At 35.3% G+C, this 20,760-nt stretch overlaps 1 protein-coding gene across 4 annotated transcripts in view; it reads left to right on the forward strand.

Moving 5' to 3' along the window:
* The window catches only part of GUCY1A1 (guanylate cyclase 1 soluble subunit alpha 1), a 55,388-nt gene extending 45,529 nt beyond the window's left edge, over positions 1 to 9,859 (forward strand). For all 4 annotated transcript variants that reach the window (XM_081077267.1, XM_081077270.1, XM_081077268.1 and 1 more), the window contains exons 8-9: positions 3,224 to 3,378; positions 6,342 to 9,859. In XM_081077267.1, coding sequence (XP_080933393.1) covers positions 3,224 to 3,378; positions 6,342 to 6,543 — 357 coding nt within the window. In that variant the 3' untranslated portion in view covers positions 6,544 to 9,859. The remainder of the gene's footprint in view (positions 1 to 3,223; positions 3,379 to 6,341) is intronic.
* The last annotated feature ends 10,901 nt before the right edge of the window (positions 9,860 to 20,760 follow it).

The following is a 20,760-nucleotide window of genomic DNA, read 5'->3' on the forward strand; positions in this document are numbered from 1 at the left end:
GGAAATGGCTGAAAGGTTGGATTCAGCAAGGACTGTTTGCCCGTGTGCTTAGATGTGACATAACCTCAGAGTCGTCACACTTCATACATGGTGGCTCCTGTCCTAGTGAACAAGATTGGTAGAAACTGCATGGCCTTTTATGACCTGGCCTTAGGAGACACACAGTGAGACTTCCATTATATTCTATTGGTCAAAGCAATCACGTGTCTCCATAGAGTGAAGGAGAATTAGGCCGCATGTCTCAATACGAAGAGTGGAATAATTTGCAACTGTGTTTAAAAAGCATCATAGCATCTGACTCTTCCTGATTTAATTTCTATAATTGCACTTTTTTTAGAGTAGAGTTCTGTATCCCGCCCTGTTTTGTGAGACAACGCAGCATCAAAGTAAAATTTTAGAATAAAACCTGTGACTTCTGAATGTATTTTGTAATTAAAAAGTATATGGTTGCAGGGGGATTAGTGATATGATTTTTGTTACTTGTAGAAGTGTATTTTTAGAGTTTTACAGTTAGAGGAATTATTTATAGCTTGTTTCAAAGATAATTACCTGGGTAATAATAGTTTATTTTTAATGGCCTGTAAAGTGAGATGTTAAACACCTTTTTATTTGTACTAACCTGCAGTCCTAGGAAATACCTGATGGCCTTAGGAGCTACCCATAAAATATCACAGAGACAGAACTGAAGAGTCATTTTACTAGAGAGAGAAACATTAATGTTTATCAGAGAGAGAGGATTGTGACTTAAATGTCTCATTTAATCTTTATAACACCATTAGGAATAGGAATCCACAATTCACTTATGGACAAGTATAGTCAAGCTTCTTTTGCATCTGAATTTGGAGTCATGTCTATCTGGCTTCAAAGGCCGGGCTTTTATTCCCTCTTACCCTGATATCCTATGAAATGAAATCAAAGTGAAAGAATAGGAAATATTTCCTTTTTTTCTTTCTTTTCAATGTTTTTCTTTCTTTTCTATGTTTTTCTTCGATGTGTCTTGTGTACCAGTCATCTATTCACTGATTCCTACTGATTTCCTCATTAACATCCACCCACTCAGGCTTAGGAAACTGACAGAGACTGGAGGGCTGAAGCAGCAGTGAAAGTCAGTGACTGGAAAGTGAACTTGGAAGGAAACTTCTTGTACTTCTCCTTCCCTCTTCCCAGAAGCCTGTGATGATGAGTAAAGGACTATGTCAAAAGTGGTCCCCAAGGCCCATCCCAGTTTCGGGTACCCCCTCATGTACTTTCACTTTAATAAAAATCTTTGCTCCTCTAAAAAAAAGAAAAGAAAGAAAGTGGTCCCCAAATGGAAGACTTCCTCAGCAGATTTCCACTCAAGCTTTTGCCAGAATACAGGATTTTGTCTGTCTTTTATGATTTCACATGGGAAAAGAGATGCATTAAACGATATGTATCTTAAACTTTGGGTCAGTTTCTTGTTCCTGCATTTGCAAAGTTCCCTGATAAGAAAGCAGTGGAGTTGAGAGTGAGATTCAGAAGCGGAGAAGGGAGGTGGGAGGGAGAGCTACATGGGGGCAGCCAAAGGAGCATTTGGTTTATCTGCATTTTTTGGATTTTTAGATGGAGAATGTATTTATACATTGATTAAATAGAAAAAACTATATTAAATGAATCCATTTCATAAATATGTTAATGAAATAGAAAAATAAGAATGCTATGCTAAATTTACCATATAAAAAGCTAGAATAACTTAAGTATGGAGAGAGAAACTGGTTTACCCGAATGGTTGCAGAAAGAGAGCAAAAACTTCTCTACCTAAATGTTCTAAACTTGTGGCTGTTATTTATAGGCAGAAGATAGCTTTTGCTCATCTTTCTTGTCTGTTTATATTGTTTAGTAGTTATACATGTAAAACCATCTTCTCCTAAAGAAGAAAAAGCCAGATGTAATAGACATCTAAGTTTTGTTGCTGAAAGTAAAATTGTGACAAAGAAATGGGATTTTGTCCATCCTTTATATTTTATATAATATAAATATGTCAAAATATATTTTATAGATGACGAAATAGAGGGGGAGAAAAAGACTTACAGATAGTCAGACTAGCCATTATTAGCAGAGTTTGGTTTAAAATACAAATCTCCTGATTCATATATGGTGCTTTTGTTTGGAAATTTTGCAAAATTGATGATTTAACATCTTGTAAGCAAATAATTTAGGAGAGTTTCTAGCAGCTATCGGAAATAAGCTATAAAACAAAGCAGAACTGGAGTCTTCAGAATTCTAGATTACTGAGTTCTAAATTCTGAGTTACTGAGTACTAGCCTTTGTTTAAAAGGCATATATCTAATAAAACTTATTTTTAAATGGTCAGTTGAACATAGAACTTGAAAATAATGCACATGGTTTCTGATGGTCATTTAAAATATCCCCACTTTAACTTACTAGCAGTGATTTAAGACTTTGTGCATCCACTAAAGTAATCAAATATTCAAATCTTCTAGAATATCCCAGTTTAAAGTATTCTGTCCCGGTGGCTCTCCAAATCATTGATAACGTTCAGAATTCCTAAATCTTTGCCACAGCACATTCCAGACTGCATCTTATATCTAGATAGGGCACAACACTGATTTTTCCGTGGGTCTAGATGTTTTCAACTAAAGTGTATATAGTCACTATAATTTGGGCATCAGCAACAACTTCCTGCTTCCTCTGTTATTTTTTTTTTTTGCTTAAATATTACAATTCCCTTTCTCTAGCTATAATCATTTGAATAATGAGGTAATGTTTGGCATAAAGTTCTTTCAAAGCAAAATGCCTAAAACCCATATTTTATACAGTGAGAGCTAGCTTCTTTTGCCCCCTCTCTGACAGTGCTTGGGGAAATGACTCCTGTAGCCCAGAAGTTATGTCTGTCTCACTTGATGGACCAAGTGTTTTCACATAAACAGCGCATAGACACTTTGTCTTGTCACTATGGTGACTGTGTTAGGTATGTGTGGAAATTTGTCTTAGATGTTGAAAACAAGTGAAATAAAAGTGCATAAATGGGGAAAAGTTAAGAGGTAAGACTGATTCTGCACTGATAATTTTTAATCAGCTATGAGGAGTAGAAGGAAGTTGGCTGGAGGTTTTGAGGAAGGAGGGAGTGGTGTGGTGAGAGTGATTGGTAAAACAGTTTAGACAGAGTATTCAAACAACACTGATAAGTGGGTAATGTTTTACCAATGACCAGGAACATTGTGGTACTTTCTGTTTTCAGATGCGAATCGGACTGCATTCTGGGTCGGTTTTTGCTGGAGTTGTTGGAGTTAAAATGCCCCGTTACTGTCTTTTTGGAAACAATGTCACTTTGGCTAACAAATTTGAGTCCTGCAGTACACCACGGAAAATCAATGTCAGTCCAACAACTTACAGGTACTGTTGCATTGACCACCTGACATTTATTGTTCTATTATTTTATTGGGGATAATGGTATTTGGTCAAGAGGAAGTAAAGCAAAATGCCCATCGTATGTGCACATCTGCCCTGGGACTTTTGCTGCCATCTTTGGGTCTTACTACCATCAAGTTTTCATCTAAACAGTTATATTTTTCTAACCTGTTTTTCTTATAAATGTTAATCTTTATTTAAAGATGATTTAATGAACATCTCTAACGCCATGACACACTAATTGTGTTTATCTGGAAGTTTCTTTAAAAATAACGGGATTTGTATTCAGAAGACATGTCTTGATCGTTCCAAATACAGGGATTACCAACTGTGGGATCTTGAGCAAGGCACATAATACATTCAAACGATACAAAGGTGATGATGGGAATTACCGTATTTAATAGGAAATGTAGGGCAGAAAAGAATATTTTCAAATTTGTTAATCACCTATGGTTTTATACATTTTTGTCTATTAAACCTTTATAGTTTTATACATTTTTACAACTCATTTTTAAACATTTCAAACATACAGGAAAAAAAAATCAAAGAAAATATGTTACTCATGTAGCCAATACTAATTAATATTTAACAAATATCAACCTCTTGCCATATTTGTTTCAGATCCCTGTTTTATGAAAGAAATAAAATATTACAGGTTCTTTGCCCCTATTCATTCTCGGTCTGACGTACTGAACTCTATACCCCTTAGGGTTTATAGGAACATCCGAGAAAATATACATCCTGCAAGACAAACAGGCTCCCAAAGAGAGAGGCAGGAAGGCACTGAGTAGAGTAATAAGATATGCTGCTTCTGTTTATCAGGAAGGAAAATGGGCAGAAAGAGGCTAGAAGTATAACTATCATTTAGATTCCTCCCGATGGAAAAATAAAGCCAGAGGAAAATCAATTTCCACAGAACCTATTCATATCCTTTTATATCCTTGCCTTGAATCCACACCTACACTATGTTTTTGAGAATTTTTTCTTGACAAAATATACATCTAGCTCTTACAAATCTAGTTCATTTATTTAAACTATTTCTAATGCAATGGTGTGCTGGTAAACCAGCTTTGGGGAGTGAAATGGAGAATCCGATTTCTAGCTTTTACCAATTTCTCTGGTGTCAATACTCTCAACATGGCAAGTTTCAGGCCACTGATAGCTTACAGAAGTCATGAATGTTCAACAGTTGATGGTCACAAGCCAGTACGAGCCAGACCAAGCATGTCACACTATACATGCATGTGATATAATATATATTCTAGAGTACGAATAAGTATGAAGAATCCATCTTCTACCCATGGTTAATTAGAATGTATCCAGTTTTTCATTATTGTAAAAGTGATTTGATAAATATTCTTATACATACATATCTAGATAATATACCTATAAATGGTATTCCAAGATCAAAGCTCTACCCAGTTTCAACTTTACTGAGGATCAATTTGTTGTGCAAATTGGTTTTACCAATATGTATTTCACCAATGGTGTATGAAGGTTTCTCTTCCCCAAAACCTGATATTATCAGACTTACTGTTACCAATATGATGGGTGTTATGTGACATCTAATTAATGCTTGATCAATCTTGTGTAATTTATTTAATTTTCACAGCTGTCCTCAGAGATGTAGTATTATACCCATTTTAAAGTTTAGAAAACTGACATCTTTGCTGCTATTCAAAGCTAAATCTACCAAAGTTTGAAGCTTATACCTTTACTATGGGATTCTGTAACTTTTCATTATATATTACCAAATACTGTGCCTTATAAAAAATAGGCACTCAAAAATATTTATGAATTCATGAGTAAAGCATCATTTTCATTAGTTTTACTTTGCAGATTTTATATTCACTGATACACTGATAAAAAACAGTTAACAAAATACTCACATGTTGTATTCTACTCAAGGTCTGTCATTCTTGAGACCTAGATTTCTATTTATTTGGTTTCTTCAGTACATAGAAGGGTGTCTCAGTATTAAAATCTAATGCAGCACCATCATCCCATCATTTAGACATGGCATCACAGACTGGTGAGTAGTAGGCCATGATTGGTTGGGCAGATATGATGAGTGATTTTCTATATAGAAATTGGTGTAGAGCCCAAAACTATTCAACATTTTTCATGGCCTGAATAATCGATTACAGAGATGCGTATTAAGTTTGCATTTGACAAAGTTAGGGAAGCAAATGAGAAGAGGAGCCACTAACTTAATCAGTAGCATTGGAATTTAAAAGGAGTTTAGTATAATGGACAAGTAGGTAGTAGCAAATAATAAAATTTGATAAAATAGATGAATTTAGGAAAGAAAAATATTGCAAGTACCAGATGGGAAATAGAGTGTCAATATGTACAATTAAATCTCATTTAAGTCCTACTAACCTAGAATTTGTAAAAGTTCCATTGAGAGATCTAAAGTTATTCTTACATTTTACACGAACACACACACACACCTGTGTAAAACTTTTCCTTCACAACTTCTTGCCCATGATTACTTGTCTCTAATATTTACAAAATGAATGAATCGATACATGGACAATATTTTAACTCTTTCAAATTAGTGAAGCCTTATTCTATAACATTATATTTATGTATTTGTGTTTTTGCTGTTATTAGACCTTTGAATTATTTGTTTTTCCCCACTACTGTGGCTAGCACTGTTATATAGATTATAGATTATATCTTTTAAAAATATTTTATAATTAATTTTTTCTAATATTAGTGAAATATATTATATGGTATAATTTTCTTGTTACTGTGAATTAATTACTTATTGTACTTCTGTGAATGTGTTTGTTAACATCATTAGGACCTTTCTGTCAATCACAGTGAAAATAACCGGTTTATTCATATTCTCAAGTATAGTCCTTTAGTTATGACTTTTTTTTGAGTAGACAGTTATGTCAGTATTAAATTTTAATGGTAATATTTTTATTTTAATCTCTCAGATTACTCAAAGATTGTCCTGGTTTTGTGTTTACCCCTCGATCAAGGGAGGAACTTCCATCAAACTTCCCCAGTGAAATTCCTGGAATTTGTTATTTTCTGGAAGCTTATCAACAAGGAACAAATTCTAAACCATGGTTCCAAAAGAAAGATGTTGAAGATGGCAATGCTAATTTTTTAGGCAAAGCATCAGGAATAGATTAGTAAAATATGTACACGATTATTAGTCTTTGGGGTTTGACTCCTTAGAGCATGTGTGGAATCTCTGAAAGCACTTTAGGAAGCAGATGGCTAAAGAGCAGTATTAAAATTTCAGGAGCTAAGTCACCATCTACTTTTTCTTCCACTTAACATGACAAAACATTTACTTTAATAATTCAACTCTTCAGTGAAATTAAAAAACAAAGAAACCTCGAAAAGTGACTTTTGGGGATATATCTATTATATAACAATCACTTATTTAGCACATTGTACATAATATATCAGGCATTTGTAGTGACCTGTACAATGTGATGGAGTCACTTGCAATATTGTGTCCTGGTGGAATGCCATGGTTATTAAAGTGTATTTGTGATAGTGTTGCCTTAAAAAAGCTTTTGAATAGAAATTATAATCTTCAGTACCGTAAGTTCTTTGAACCTTTCAATTCTGCCTTTTATTACCTCATTTAATTTTTAGCATATATAACAAAATACATTGTTTTTTGTTCCTGTTGCACTTTTCTTTCTTCTTTTTTTTTCTGTAAGAAAATAAGCAATTATGGGTTAGATGCAATGTGAATATAAAATAGATCTTATGTAAATATCAAAGATTATTTTATAAAAACATTCTCCATAACATGATGTGTCATTAACAATAAATACTTCTTTTTGTTTGACTTTTTTTTTTATTCTACATATGGTGAAAGCTATTTTAATTCGTATTAGCAATTTAATTCCTATTAATTCATTTTTGCATTATAGTATTTAGGATAAAAGAGGCTTACAGCCTATGTTAAAATGCAATAATACCATTCTAGTTAATTTAACCAGAAGCAACATGAGAGTAAGTAAGCATTCAGGGTAAATTCCAGAAAATACAGAAACAAAAGGTTTACACACACACACACACACACACACACACACACATACATACACACACGAAAAAAACACACACAGTAATTTACAGAACACACAATGCAAATTACAACACACAGTAATTTGGGTCTATTTCAGCAGACAACCTCTGTTGCCATGCTGAGCCATATAAAGTTCCAATAAGAAAATCAAAGTTCAAAAGTGGGAAATAAGACTTGTTCTTTTTTTCTGACAGTGTATTTTTAAGTATTTGTCTTGAACACTTTATTGTGGGTATATGTCCTAAGAATCATCCAATTTTTTGGTCTTATTAAGTACACGCCTGTGAATTTGTGTTCTAGTTGAAATATCTCAATGATATTGTTTAAAGAGAATGTTAGTGTTGATGAAGAAAGTGATGCGGTATTTGGAAACTTTTCAACATTTTTCTGGAGCTTGAACTTTAATTTTTCATGATGTTAGTCTAAGATCTCTGGTGAATTAAATAACCTACAGAGTTTGGTTTAGGATAAGGATTTGATTTTAAAAGAGCTCAACTTCAAAGCAAGAGAAAGGTGAACATTATAGTTTTTAAATCAATATTAACAGAGCCAGAGGTATGCTGAACTCTTATTTGAGGAGTTAAGAAGTAACTCAGTTTAAAACTTCTTTAATTAACTCCACAAGTTCCCAGGCTACCCCATGGTGACCTCAGGAATAAAAAGTAATTGTTGATTGGCCTCTAGAATCCCGAGTCTACTAATACAGATATCACATTGATTATTATTAACTACGTCATACCCTAACATCTTGAAGGACTGAATGTGTTTCATTAAATACCAATCCTATCGTTGGAAAACACCATAGGCCTTGGGAAAATATAGTTATAGTCTTACAAATATATGAAGTTAATAAAAATACTTAAAAGGAAAATTAATACTTATATACATTTTTTTTTCTGGAATTGAGCCCTTAGGGAAAATAATAAGAATTTAAGGAAATTAAAAACATAAAATAAAATGTCTTTATCAAATATTTAAACAGACCCTACTTTGGTAATTATTTGTGTTCTAAAAGTTTCTAAATCAATTAGAATTCAAAAAATATTTTCTCTGTGTGTGTGTTCACATACAAAATCAATAGAGTAAAACATACACAATCTGAGTAAAAGCTGTAGGAGAATTCCTTGTGCTATTCCTGCAACCTTTCTATAAATTTGACATTTTATCTAAATAAAAAGTCACCAAAGGTACATTTTCCCACAGAAATGAAATAATCTGTGATAGGTTCCCTACACCAGCCTACAAAGTTTCATTAATTATAGAATACTTTGGGGACCTTGAGCAAGATGACCATACAGCATTTCCACGATTGAATACATTCAAAATCCACAAAAAAAAGGTAAGGAATTCCCTTTCCCTCTGTTTTATCCAATTTGGAGGATAAGGGTTATGGAGGCATTTTCATATCCAGAACACTGGTGGTAGCTAGGGGCAGAGAGCCTAAAAGGTAATTCTCACAGAAATAATTGACTAAAACAGGAGCTCTGATTTAGGAATGAACTGAGGACTGAGAAAAGAATAGACACAGAGGGCCTGCGGAGGGGTTGGGAACTAAGGGTTCTGAATCTTGTTGCCAGATTAACTTTACTAAAAAATAATGTGGGGTCCCAAGACTGCTTCCTTATCAGCTTGTTTTTCCTGAGAATTTCAGGAACTGTTCCTTTTGTTCAAATTTCATTGTTTCCACTCATGGTTTCGTGCCCCATTATCTTGTGCCCAGTAAATAAATTTAAACAAAATAAATTTTCTCTTCATATATATTTCTCAAGCAAGCATAGAGTTCCCCTGAAATTTTTTAAAGACGTTTGCATCAAGAAGCAAAGAGGAATATAGAGTTAAAATATCTCTTCCCATTTTTTCTCATCTTTTTATTTCCATCTATACTTTGTTAGAAAACGCAAAGTTTGAACCTAGATAAAAATAGATTCACTTACTCAATTTGATTTATTTTTTTCATCATTTCTTGAATGACTTTTATGTGCCAGGAATACTATTGTTTTGGAATTCAAAGATAAAGTATGGCCCATTCTATCAAAAAAGGAAAATGAAAGATGAACATAAGATAATTAATTATAAAATTCTGTGAGAGCACAAAGTAGGAGGAGACTCAGTGCTTGGCGAAGTGTCTTTGTCTTAGAGGAGTCCATTAAGCCAAGAGGAAAGGACTTGGTTCAAGCAAATAATCAAGTACACAAAAAGAAATGGAGTCTTGGAGATACATAGTATATCTGATGGGAAGTGGCCGGGGATGCATTGGAGGTGAGGAAAACAAGGACAGAAAACCACTGGATACAAATCATGAAGGGGACTATTTGTCACATTAAGGTGTATGATTATTATTAGTATTAATCATCACATTATTTATTTCTATGGAGCCTTGGTTCAAAACAAATCTCACAAGAGAAAAAGAAAAAAAGCAAAACAGTAAAAGAAGTAAACCATTGGCTTCTGCCTCCCTCCCCAACAGTTTTAAAACTACTAGTAGCCATGGGAGATGTCAGATGTTACAGGAAGAAATGATAAGATCTGATGTGTGTTTTTGAAAGACCAAGTCAGAAACAGCATAGATAAGGGTGGATATTTCCTTGCACAGATGACCAAATGAACATTCTTCCATATCTCAGAAGGATATGATCTGTGCTGTATCTTGGGTATTTTACCACAAGTATGAACATAAAGCTGGGATGTCTGGCACTGGAATTTCATATTACTCTCAAGGCCATTAGTCCTCTGCATCCTTTGGTGGGAAGGAAGAGTTGCTTCTGCCTAGCAAGTGAAAGAGATAATGAAGGGGGGTGCCTTTTCCACATAGATCTGGGGAAGAGACATGACCCCCTGAGACTCCCTAGCTCGGAAAGTGCCCAAGTAGAGTTTTACATGCAAAGCCCAAATGAAGTCTAGGACTGTTCAATGCTTGAAAGCCACATTCAGGTCCCTGTTATAGCAACAGTTAAAAGTCCCAAAGAGAATGGGTTAATGAATTATTGTAGTAGTTTTAAGTACATAGAGTTTACCTGGATAAATCATTATTAAAACGTGGAAACAAATCTCTTTGATACATATTTGTTGGGTGGCTGGCTAGCTCACTACCCTTCACTGAGCAATAAAACGTACAGTGTTCGTTTTGCATGATCATGTACTTTGGTGTCATTCTTTAAATATCTGCGCTTGGAAAGTTAAATGAAGGCAGATTTGAAGGATGGAAGGATGGGAGGATTTAATGTGCGTGAGAAAGGTAGAAGGGCAGTTGTTAGAAGAGCTAGACCAGAGGTGTTTCAATTCCTGTGAGGAAGGACTTATTATCTCCTGCAAAACAAAAACTCAATGCTGCAGAGAGGATAGGGAAATGTAGTTCTCTTGTCTAATTAATCACAGGCTAAAAGCAGGGACACCTTGCTTTGTTAAACAGAGAACACCAAAAAGTAATTTCAAACCAAAGTTTACAGTGTTATAATGTACATTCTTTGTTGGGGTTCTTCTTAAATCTAGAGAAAACTTAGTATCCTTTAGTGTGAAGGGGAAGAACCACTCCTGTTGTGAAAGCCATGAGCTTGGGAGCCATTAGTCCCTTGTTCAGTTTCCTTCTACTCTTTGCATGTTTGCTTCCAGATTTTAGATAGTGTGGCTTCCTTTTCAATGCTTATTTTATTATATTGATGATGTGTACTCCTTTAACATTCTTACTTTAAGCTATGACAAACATTTTACATTTTATTGCCATCCATATTTCTCTTTAAGTAGCTTTAAATTTGTCATGTCTGCATTTGTTTTGGCTAGCTCATGGAATCTACACACTTTTTCGTTCAAAACTATTCTCTCATTTTCTTTTTTATGCTCATTTCTTCCCATATTTCGGGCATGCCAAAAAATAGCATAGGGGCATAGATTCTGTGTGTTGTTTTTTTTTTTTTGTTTGTTTGTTTGTTTGTTTGTTTGTTTTTTAACTAAGCAAAGGGGGAGAGAAGAGGAAGTGATATTCTGAAAGCGAGGCTTCTTTTATCATCAGTGCCGATTCTTTTCCATCATAATAAACTTGGTTTCAGGAAAATGTTAATATTTTAGATTTACACATTGGGATAGAAACCAGGACAAAATTAAATGGCAGATCTAGTAGGACTAAATCTCAGACATTATGGTAGAAGCTTTTGGATAAGGTTGTGCTGCCTTTCAATTTTTTAAGTACTTAATGTCACAATATTAAATTGCCAATAAACCTTACAGATTGTGAAGAAAATTGCTTGGCAGCAAAGGACTTTGCATAATGCTCAAATCTGAAAGCATCCACTAAGATGTCTGTTTAGTCTGAAATGTTGCCAAACCCATCTGTGTTGAGGAAAGAAATAGGAAGTGGCCTCAAAGAAAATTAAAACAAAACAAATAGAAACAAAAAAGCTATTACAGAAGTTGGACAATCCAGTGTATTCCACACCTGGAATAAAAGTGACAAACAGGCCTTTTCGGAAATTATAGTGATATTGGTCATGGAGTTCTGTGCCTTTGGAAATAGTATTGCCCAGTGATTTAGGGATGGGCAGCTTCCAGACACTGTTCCATCACAATGAGCTGCCTTCTTCCCCAAATAACTTGTATCTTGCAAAACTGAAGCGAATAAAATATATATTAGTGTTTGAGAATTAAGTGCTCCTTCACCTCTTCCCACATGTAAATTAAAGGTGCCCTGCAAAATCTTGTAACAGAAATGATATTCGCTACTCTAGAGAGGTCTTCTCCAGCCTTTTGGATTCCTGTCCACTACACATAAAATATTTTAGTACATGGACAATACATTATAAATATAAAAAAATATATTTGTAATATAACTAGTATTAGTGTTTATAATTAATAATGATTAATAAATATAATATGCTACTGTCAAACTTGTATCCTGTGATATAGTAGTAAAGCTTCTTTTGTTTTTTAAGTGAGCATGAATATAAATAGAAATCCCAGTATTTTCTTCTCTTACTCTAGTGTATCGTCTTTATATTTTATTTTGGAAACTGCTACAATTGGCTAGTGGATCTTCACTTTCTTTGAGTCACCTGTTACTTTGAGAACTGGATAAAAGATATAGACCATCACTCCTCCGAAAACGTGCATATAATCTTCCAACCCAAGACTTCTATGTACATAATTCCAGAGGTTTAAGGACTCCTTAGAGACTACACGTAGGCCACCCCAGTGAGGTAGCATAGACCTTCAAACTAAGAATATATTATTTAGAGGGGGAAAATCGCAAATAACCTTTGAAATGAGAAGAGAGTAAATAACTGGGAAAAGTCTGTAACTTTTTGTTTAGATGAGACCGCTTTCCATTTTTGAGGAATAAAGGAAATGTGTGTGTGTGTGCATGCACATGCATGCTTGTGTGTGTGTGTGTGTGTGTGTTTCTCCTATTCTGTAGAATGATTTGTGGGGCTTCACATACAAGCAACTAAAATTTTATTTTCAGCAAATATTTAATACATCTCTCAACACATTTTCTCTAGCTTTTGGTAAATGTGCATTGCTATTGGTACTCCAATGTGCCCCCTAATTTAAGTATTTCTTTTCATTTTTTACTCTGTGTAAAAGAGGATGCTATTAGACCTTGCATTGAAAATCTTCTTGATATTAACCACATTCCCTTTATTGTAACTTTCACAGTTTCTTTAAATAACATGTTTATTTTGAGTTCTGCTTCTGGAAGAGTTGCAAAGCCTATCAAAAAGTTATCCTGTGTCTCAGAAGCTTGTTAGATATTGCTGCCACATAAATGTTGTAATAAAAGTGTTTAAATAAAAGCCTTCTTAAAATTTAAAATGAGTTCTATTTAAAAACAAAATGAACCATTGACTCAAATAAAAACAGTATTATTCTAAGTAATACAAATATGTTTATTCTGATACAGAGAGAGGAAACCTCCAACATAATGGTGTGGAAACACAGGACCAATAACCATTATTCAGGTTTTTGCTATGCATAGGTCAATGTATCCAAAATCCAATTTCAAAAAGCTATTGTTAATAGCTCATGCATATCCTACACAAGCTACCTGTCTCTCTCGCCCCATTCCTGGAGCTACTGCTCAGTCATTTTATGGACCTAATGAATGTCATAGGCTGCTGTCACGGATCTGTAGGACAGGCTGGGACAACTGTGCTGAGCGAGGGTCTCCTCAAGCAAAGACCAGACTCATTTATTCATACTGAACTGGGAACCCTAATGTCTACCAGCTTTCTGGGAAGCGACAGAGGAGGCATTATCAACTAATGCACCCTAACTGAATCCGCGTTGGGGATTCCGTAAATGGTAAACAACACTTTCTTTCCAGGAGCACCATGTGCAACCTGGGACTGTACTTATATGGAAGCTCAGCATTGGGGAAAGGAGAAAGGGACAAAAGCTCTTCAAGGATTCAGTGCAACACCACGGTCATGAGGCCTGCAGATGGCTACAGAGATCTCTCCAGAGTGAGTTTCCTTGATTACTCAGGGAACCTTCCTGGAGGGATAGCTGACTGTTTATGCAAAGTCTGTAAGTAGTTGTCCCAGTGATGAAAGCCGTAGTTAGAATGGTGCTATGGAATTTCCCCCGACTTTAGCTGAAGTGAAAGACACCAACTAGGCCAGACCACACAGATACCATCGGGTTACTTACTCATACATCTGGGACGAACGTAAATGGCAGTCACCAAGAACCTGTGCCAAAGAGAAATAGCTGAGCCATAGGTTAGAAGACGAACTGGTAGAATTGGGATCTAGAAAAGCCAACCAAATGAGCTTTTACTGCATTTACTTTCAACTGTATGATTAGTATCTTTAGCACAATCCATGACAAATGATCTTTTAATTTTTATTGGCAGGCTCATCACTGAAATATGACTCATCTTCTGCTCTGGGTTTTTTCCTTACCCCCATGTTCAATAGTTTCATACGCTGCTCCCCTTTTCCTTTCCCAGCCTTCTAGCTGCACTTCTGGATTTTTCTCAAACATCATTCTCAACTCCCAGGATGAACTACTCCCCACTACATATTCCTGATGTTCAAATGTAATGAACAAAATGAAGACATAAATTAATGTTGGGAAACAGACCAAGGATTTTGATGGTGGTGGAAAGAGGGTTTCTAGCAGTGAGAAGGTAGGAAAAAACAACTTTAGAGGTTTAAATGCACCTACCAGAACAAAGAGCAAAGATAATTTTTGACTCCCCAAATCAAAAACTATTACATAATGCTATTTATTTGTAAAACATCACCCTCCTCAAAAAAATCTAGACACATATGCAATTCAACAGACTAAATCAATATCTTTTGGGTATTGAAATATGAATATAATTATACATAATTTATGTTTTTCCCATTAATTTTCCAGTCTTTATGATTTTGTGAATACTCAATATTCATTTGTTTTTTTTTCTGTTTAAGTCAGCCCACAGCTAATTTCTTTTGCTTGCGATGCAGAACTTTGATACAGAGACCAACAATTTCCATGACAATTCATCTTGGGATTCTTCTTTCAAAGAATGCTTTGGCTATACATTGGGGGAGAAAGGGGCAGTGTCCTACACTATATATAAGCTACAGCAGTATAATGCATGTGTGAAACACAACACTATCAACAGGAGAACAAGAGGTAGGCACATATAGTAATAGGATATGTGTTATTGACATCTCTGAAAGATTAATATAGAAATGTAACTTATAGGTCTGTCTTAGTCAGCTTGGGCTCTTATAATATAATATTGTCAACTGGGTGGCTTAAACAACAGACATTTACTTCTCATACTTCTGGAGGCTGGGAATCCAAGATGCAGGTGTTGGAAGATTCGGTTCCTGGTGAGGAACCTCTTCCTGGCTTGCTGTGTCCTCACAGAGCAGACTCTTTCTCTTCTTATAAGGACACTAATCCCATCATAAGGGCCCCACCTACATGACCTCATCTAAATCTAATTGCCTCCCAAAGGCCCTAATACCTTCACATTGAAGATTAGGTAGGGCTTCAACATATGAATTTTAGAGGACACAAACATTTAGTCCTTAATAAGGTCTTGGAGACATTTAAGAATTTGGTTCAGAAAAGATACTCAACACATACTATTCATATCCTATTGGTGCTATAACTAATTACTAGCAATGTAATGACTTTAAACAACACACATTTATTACTTTATAATTCTGGAGGTCAGAAGTCCTAAAATCAAGGTCAGCAGGGCTGCATTCCTTCTGACGCTCTAGGGAAGTATCCTTTTCTTGCCTATTCCAGCATTTACTGGTCTCTTGCACTGCTTGGCTCATGGATCCTTCCTTCCATCACTGTTCCGTATGCTTCTATCATCACATTTTCTCTGACTTTGACACTACTGCCTCTCTCCTACAAGGACTTTTGTGATTACATTGCGCCCACTCTGAAAATCTAGGACACTCTCCCCATATCAATATCCTTTACTTTGTTACATATGCAAAGTCCCACTTGTCAAGTAAGGTAACATATTCACAGGCTCGGGGATTAGGGCATGGACATCTTGAGGTGGGGTTGAGAGGTGGCGAGGGGAGGGCATTATTCTGTCTACTACAGCATACCTAATGTTACATATGTGGGAAGATCTACCTCACAGCTCAGGACTTTCCAACTCAGTTCACTCTACTGTATCTTTTTTTCTTTTTCATGTGAGAAAACTCTTGATTTCAGTAAAATCATCTTTACCCAGGTTAGACTGGAAAAACCAAAGATTTCCATAGAAGACCCCCAAAGTAGGACTGAATAGCCTTGGAAATTATGGCCAATTATTTGTGGGCTTTTTTACTGGTTTCTTGGCAGGGATGAAAATGAAAGCAACAGAGTACAAAGAAGAAAGAAATAAGAACAGTTCGAATAAAGCGAATACACACTATTTGGGTAGATAGCACAGAAAAACATACCTCAGGGTGGTTTGATTTTCATTCACCTGGGATAACAGAAGAGAACAAATCTAGAGCTGCTTTTTTCTGCTGACATTGGCTCCTATCTGTGGGGTTGGACTGATAATAAAGAAAGGGATCAGGAAACCATGCTTTATAGTCTCTACAATGGCACTGTGGGATTTAAACATTATCTGAAACCCAATACCTATGAAAATGGACTCTTTACATTATTATATACCTATTTCTTAAATGGACCATAAAGTCCACATTTGGTGAGCATTTGCCATGTGTCAAGCACTGCAATACATCCTTCACATATATTATCATATTTCATCTCCACGATTCCCTTATTTTCAGAGGTTTAGAGAAGTTTAGTATCGTGTCCACAGTGAGACCAAAGCCCAGAAATCTTATGAATCTCATTCTCTTATCTCTTCATGGTAGTTTCTCACATGAATAATATTCAAAATTCATTTATTTCAGACAGAGAATCGTATAATAAAGATAGCAAATCCAATGTGCATTAAATTGTACTGTCTATAAAATTCATTCATGTATGTTAACTCATTTGACCCTTATCAAAAACCCTACAGAAGGTATAAATTAATGGCTCTCATTCTCCCCTATTTCCTTTTGTATCAGCAACATTCAATATGCAATTGGACACAGACTAGAAAAAAGCAGTACTTTAATGCAGTATCTAGAGGCTTTTAAGTGTGGACTGTCTTGAAACAGACATGTGTAGTTCAAGTGCTAGATTCCAACTGCCACTAGGTGAGACAGGAAAGTATATTTAGCTCTGGTTTCATGGGAATCTTAATATTTTCCAGGGCTTCTGACATAATTCATTACTTTACTAATTATTACTTCTTGGATAAGATTTTAATTTTTCATTGTTCCCAGCAAAACAAAACGCATAAGAGCTGTCCTCATATAGAAAAATACATTTTGACAATGTGAACTTTAAAATACCATTCAGTGCTCAAAGTGAATGAAACTTTGACATAATGATGGTAGCTCTAGCCTTATAAAAAGGCCTGATCATCTTTTCCAGCCACATATAAATTTGTTTCTCTATTAATCAGCTTGACTCTGAAAGCATAACATTAGTGCTAAATCCAGTTTTCATAAGTTTTTCTCGGGAAGAAAATATATTTTTATTTAATTAAAGTTGATTAATGCTTCTAGTTATTATAAAATCAATACTGACCATCATCTTTAACTCTCTTTAATTGATTTCCATTTACTTAGAGTTAAAACATTATATATACATACTGGGGGTGCCAAAAAATGTATACACATGACTTGTATTCATTTTTTGTTGTTGGTATATATTGAGTATTACAATTTTAATACAGTTTTTTCCTTTCTTAAAATGTGTATACATTTTTTTGGCTCTCTCTGTCTCTATCTCTCTGACTGCATTATATTTGTTTATAAATTCTAATGGCAGGAAAAACACTTAAAATAATTTGGTTTAGAAAGAGTAACTTTAAAAAGTTCCTCTTCTAATATTCAGTACCCTTTTCATGTGGTTAAATTTGCAAATTAAATAATATCTGAATGTTACCTCTTTAGGAATCTGAGTAATCAAATCCTCTTTTTTTCCCATTAATCCAAAACCACATCATTAATATTTCATTAAGAACACAATTTTCTTTTTGCTCGTAAGCAATCTGAATTCCTTGCTTTAAGTATTGAGTGATTATATTAGCAAAAGTCATAAGAGGTATCATTATGGTGTGCCCAACCAACGTTGGCACAGAAGATTCACAAAGAAACAATAATCTGGCTCTGAGCCACGCAGATAAAAGAAGGGTATGAATATAAAGCAAATCATTGTATAAGGAATTGTTGAAATTAAAGAACACCCTGCTCCACGAAATGTTCCAAAAATAGAAGCCCTGGTTCCATGGTAGAAAATACTGGCAAAACACCAAAGCTTTGAAAAACACATACACAGACCTAAGAACATCCCCCCAACCTAAAGTTTGATATTTTTACATCACTGGAAAAGCTTTGAAAACAACAGTTATGATACATTTAATAGTTAACTTACCCAACTAATTTATTTTTATCAGCTGAAAATGTGAGTCATTTGAGCTGACATTTTGGAAAAACACATATTGCCTTCTTATTTACTTACTTACTTACTTACTTATTTATTTATTTATTTATTTACTATGTATTGGCCTGATCTTCAAATTGTGTTGACTTTAAGACTGGCTCAGGGGCAGCCGGTTGGTTTAGGGGTTAGAGCGCAGTGCTCATAATACCAAGGTCACTGGTCCCACATGGACCAGTGAGCTTTGCCCTCCACAACGAGATTGAAAACTATGATATGACTTGGAGCTGAGCTGCGCCCCCCCTCAAAAAAAAGAAAAGCTAGATTGAAAAACAACAACTTGACATGGAGCTGATGGATCCTGGAAAAACACACTGTTCCCCAATAAAAATTAAAAAAAAAAAAAAGACTGCTCAGACATTCCCTAAGCTCCTCCTTTCCTCCCTAACTGATTCTCCTCAGCTCCTGCCATACAGAGGAGAGTGCAATATATTGTTTCTGAGAATACAGCATAATCTAGGATGTCTAGTCTCTTTTGTCAGCAATGGTGACTATGGGTAGGGGCTTACAGAAGCATGGTCATCTCTACTGGGTTCCTCCATGGCTGAAGGGCTCCCTCTTTTCCCTGAATATCACATCCATTGTAGAATCTTGTGGTCCAACAAAAGCTGGCAAAGTTTTAGTGAACAGAACTTCCTTTAGATTCAGAGTGAATAAAATACAATCAGAAAACAAAACACTATAATGTATTCACAAATGCAAATAGGTGTTGGACAGAATGACAATAACTGCAAAAAAGTATTGGACAAAAAGAACAATGAGGGCAGAAGTTTGAATTTCAGAGACAGAAAAGAATTTGGCAGTGAAGCTCATTCTTCATTTTCTCTGACATCTTTTTTATGTGAACTTTCCTCATTTTTTATCACTAGAGAGGAATTTCCTTCCAAATCTCTTACCTATAGAAAATCTAAGGTACAGGACTCCACAGCCCAATTTAGACAGATGTAACATGGGTCTACTGCTGTTCAAAGAAAAACAGGACGACATTTGAGAAAAACGTCTTTTTAACAAGTTAAAAAATTATTACATCTGTATACAAAAAAAATCAAAAGGTACAGAAAGACATAATACAAACATGTCTTGGTCCCTCCAGCCACTGGTTTTAGTAACAGACAATAGACATCTCATAACTTTCCTACATGTATACGAGATCAGACAATTAAGTCTGTGAACTCATCTTAGAAAAAGTGACACATACCTCATTGCTGAATATCACTACAGTCACCTTGGGAAGCTATGCATGGACGCCTGCATCTAGTACACCCTTCAAAGCAATTATGGAACTCTTTTTCTGGAATAGCCATCTGAGCTGTCATCGTATTACCTTTGATGTCCTGAATGTCATCAAAATGTTGTCCTTTCAATATTTCCTTTATCTTCAGGTAAAGAAAGAAGTCATTGAGGGCCAGGCCAGGTGAGTGGGGAGGGTGTTCCAATACAGTTATTTGTTTACTAGCTAAAAACTCACTCACAGACAACCCCTGTTGTTGTGATGCAACAGCCATGGATTGTTGGCAAAAAGTTCAGGTTGTCTAACTTTTTCATGCAACCTTTTCAGCCCTTCCGAATAGTAAACTTGCTTAACTGTTTGTCCAGTTGGTACAAATTCATAATGAAAAAATCCCTCTGATATCAAAAAAGGTTAGCAACATCCTTGTAACAAGTTCGCAAACTTAATTGTCAGAGCTCGTATTTAATCCACTATTGATAGAAATTAATATTTTTATAAGTTATTTGTTGTTTTGTTCATTTTATATATACTTATTTTGTATCAGTTATGTTTAAAGATAAGTCTCTAAGTATGAATGCCACTAGTGTTATTGTTTTGACATTTCTCTGACTATGTTCTCAGTTCCACTTGACACCGGTGATCTAGAAACAATGCTTGTATTCTCTTCCTCACTTTTGATCTCACCCTAGTCAACCATGTCCATGCACCTCAGCCACAGAGTTTTAATCAACAGACAGTTCCTGTCCCTCTCATCTTCTCCCTGGGGTGGGCCTCGGGGCATGAGATTATAGACTGGTAGATCATAGGCTGCAGGATAGATTAATTAAAATTCTGCTCATTTTCTACTGGGCATTTGCCAGTTCATCTGTTACCTCCCAGAAACAACAGAGACCAAATTCTGGACAAAAACTTCATGGTTCCTGGTCATGATGTCGGACTAGGTGTCCCACCAGGACCAAGCACAGAACATGACTGGATCTTGTAGGGAAGTTTGATAATGGGCACAGCTGGTTTTGACAGGACGCTCAACCAATTATATTACTGAAAATTTTAGCTGGCTCACTCA

This window comes from Rhinolophus hipposideros (assembly GCF_964194185.1).
Source record: "Rhinolophus hipposideros genome assembly, chromosome: 16".
Taxonomy (NCBI): domain Eukaryota; kingdom Metazoa; phylum Chordata; class Mammalia; order Chiroptera; family Rhinolophidae; genus Rhinolophus; species Rhinolophus hipposideros.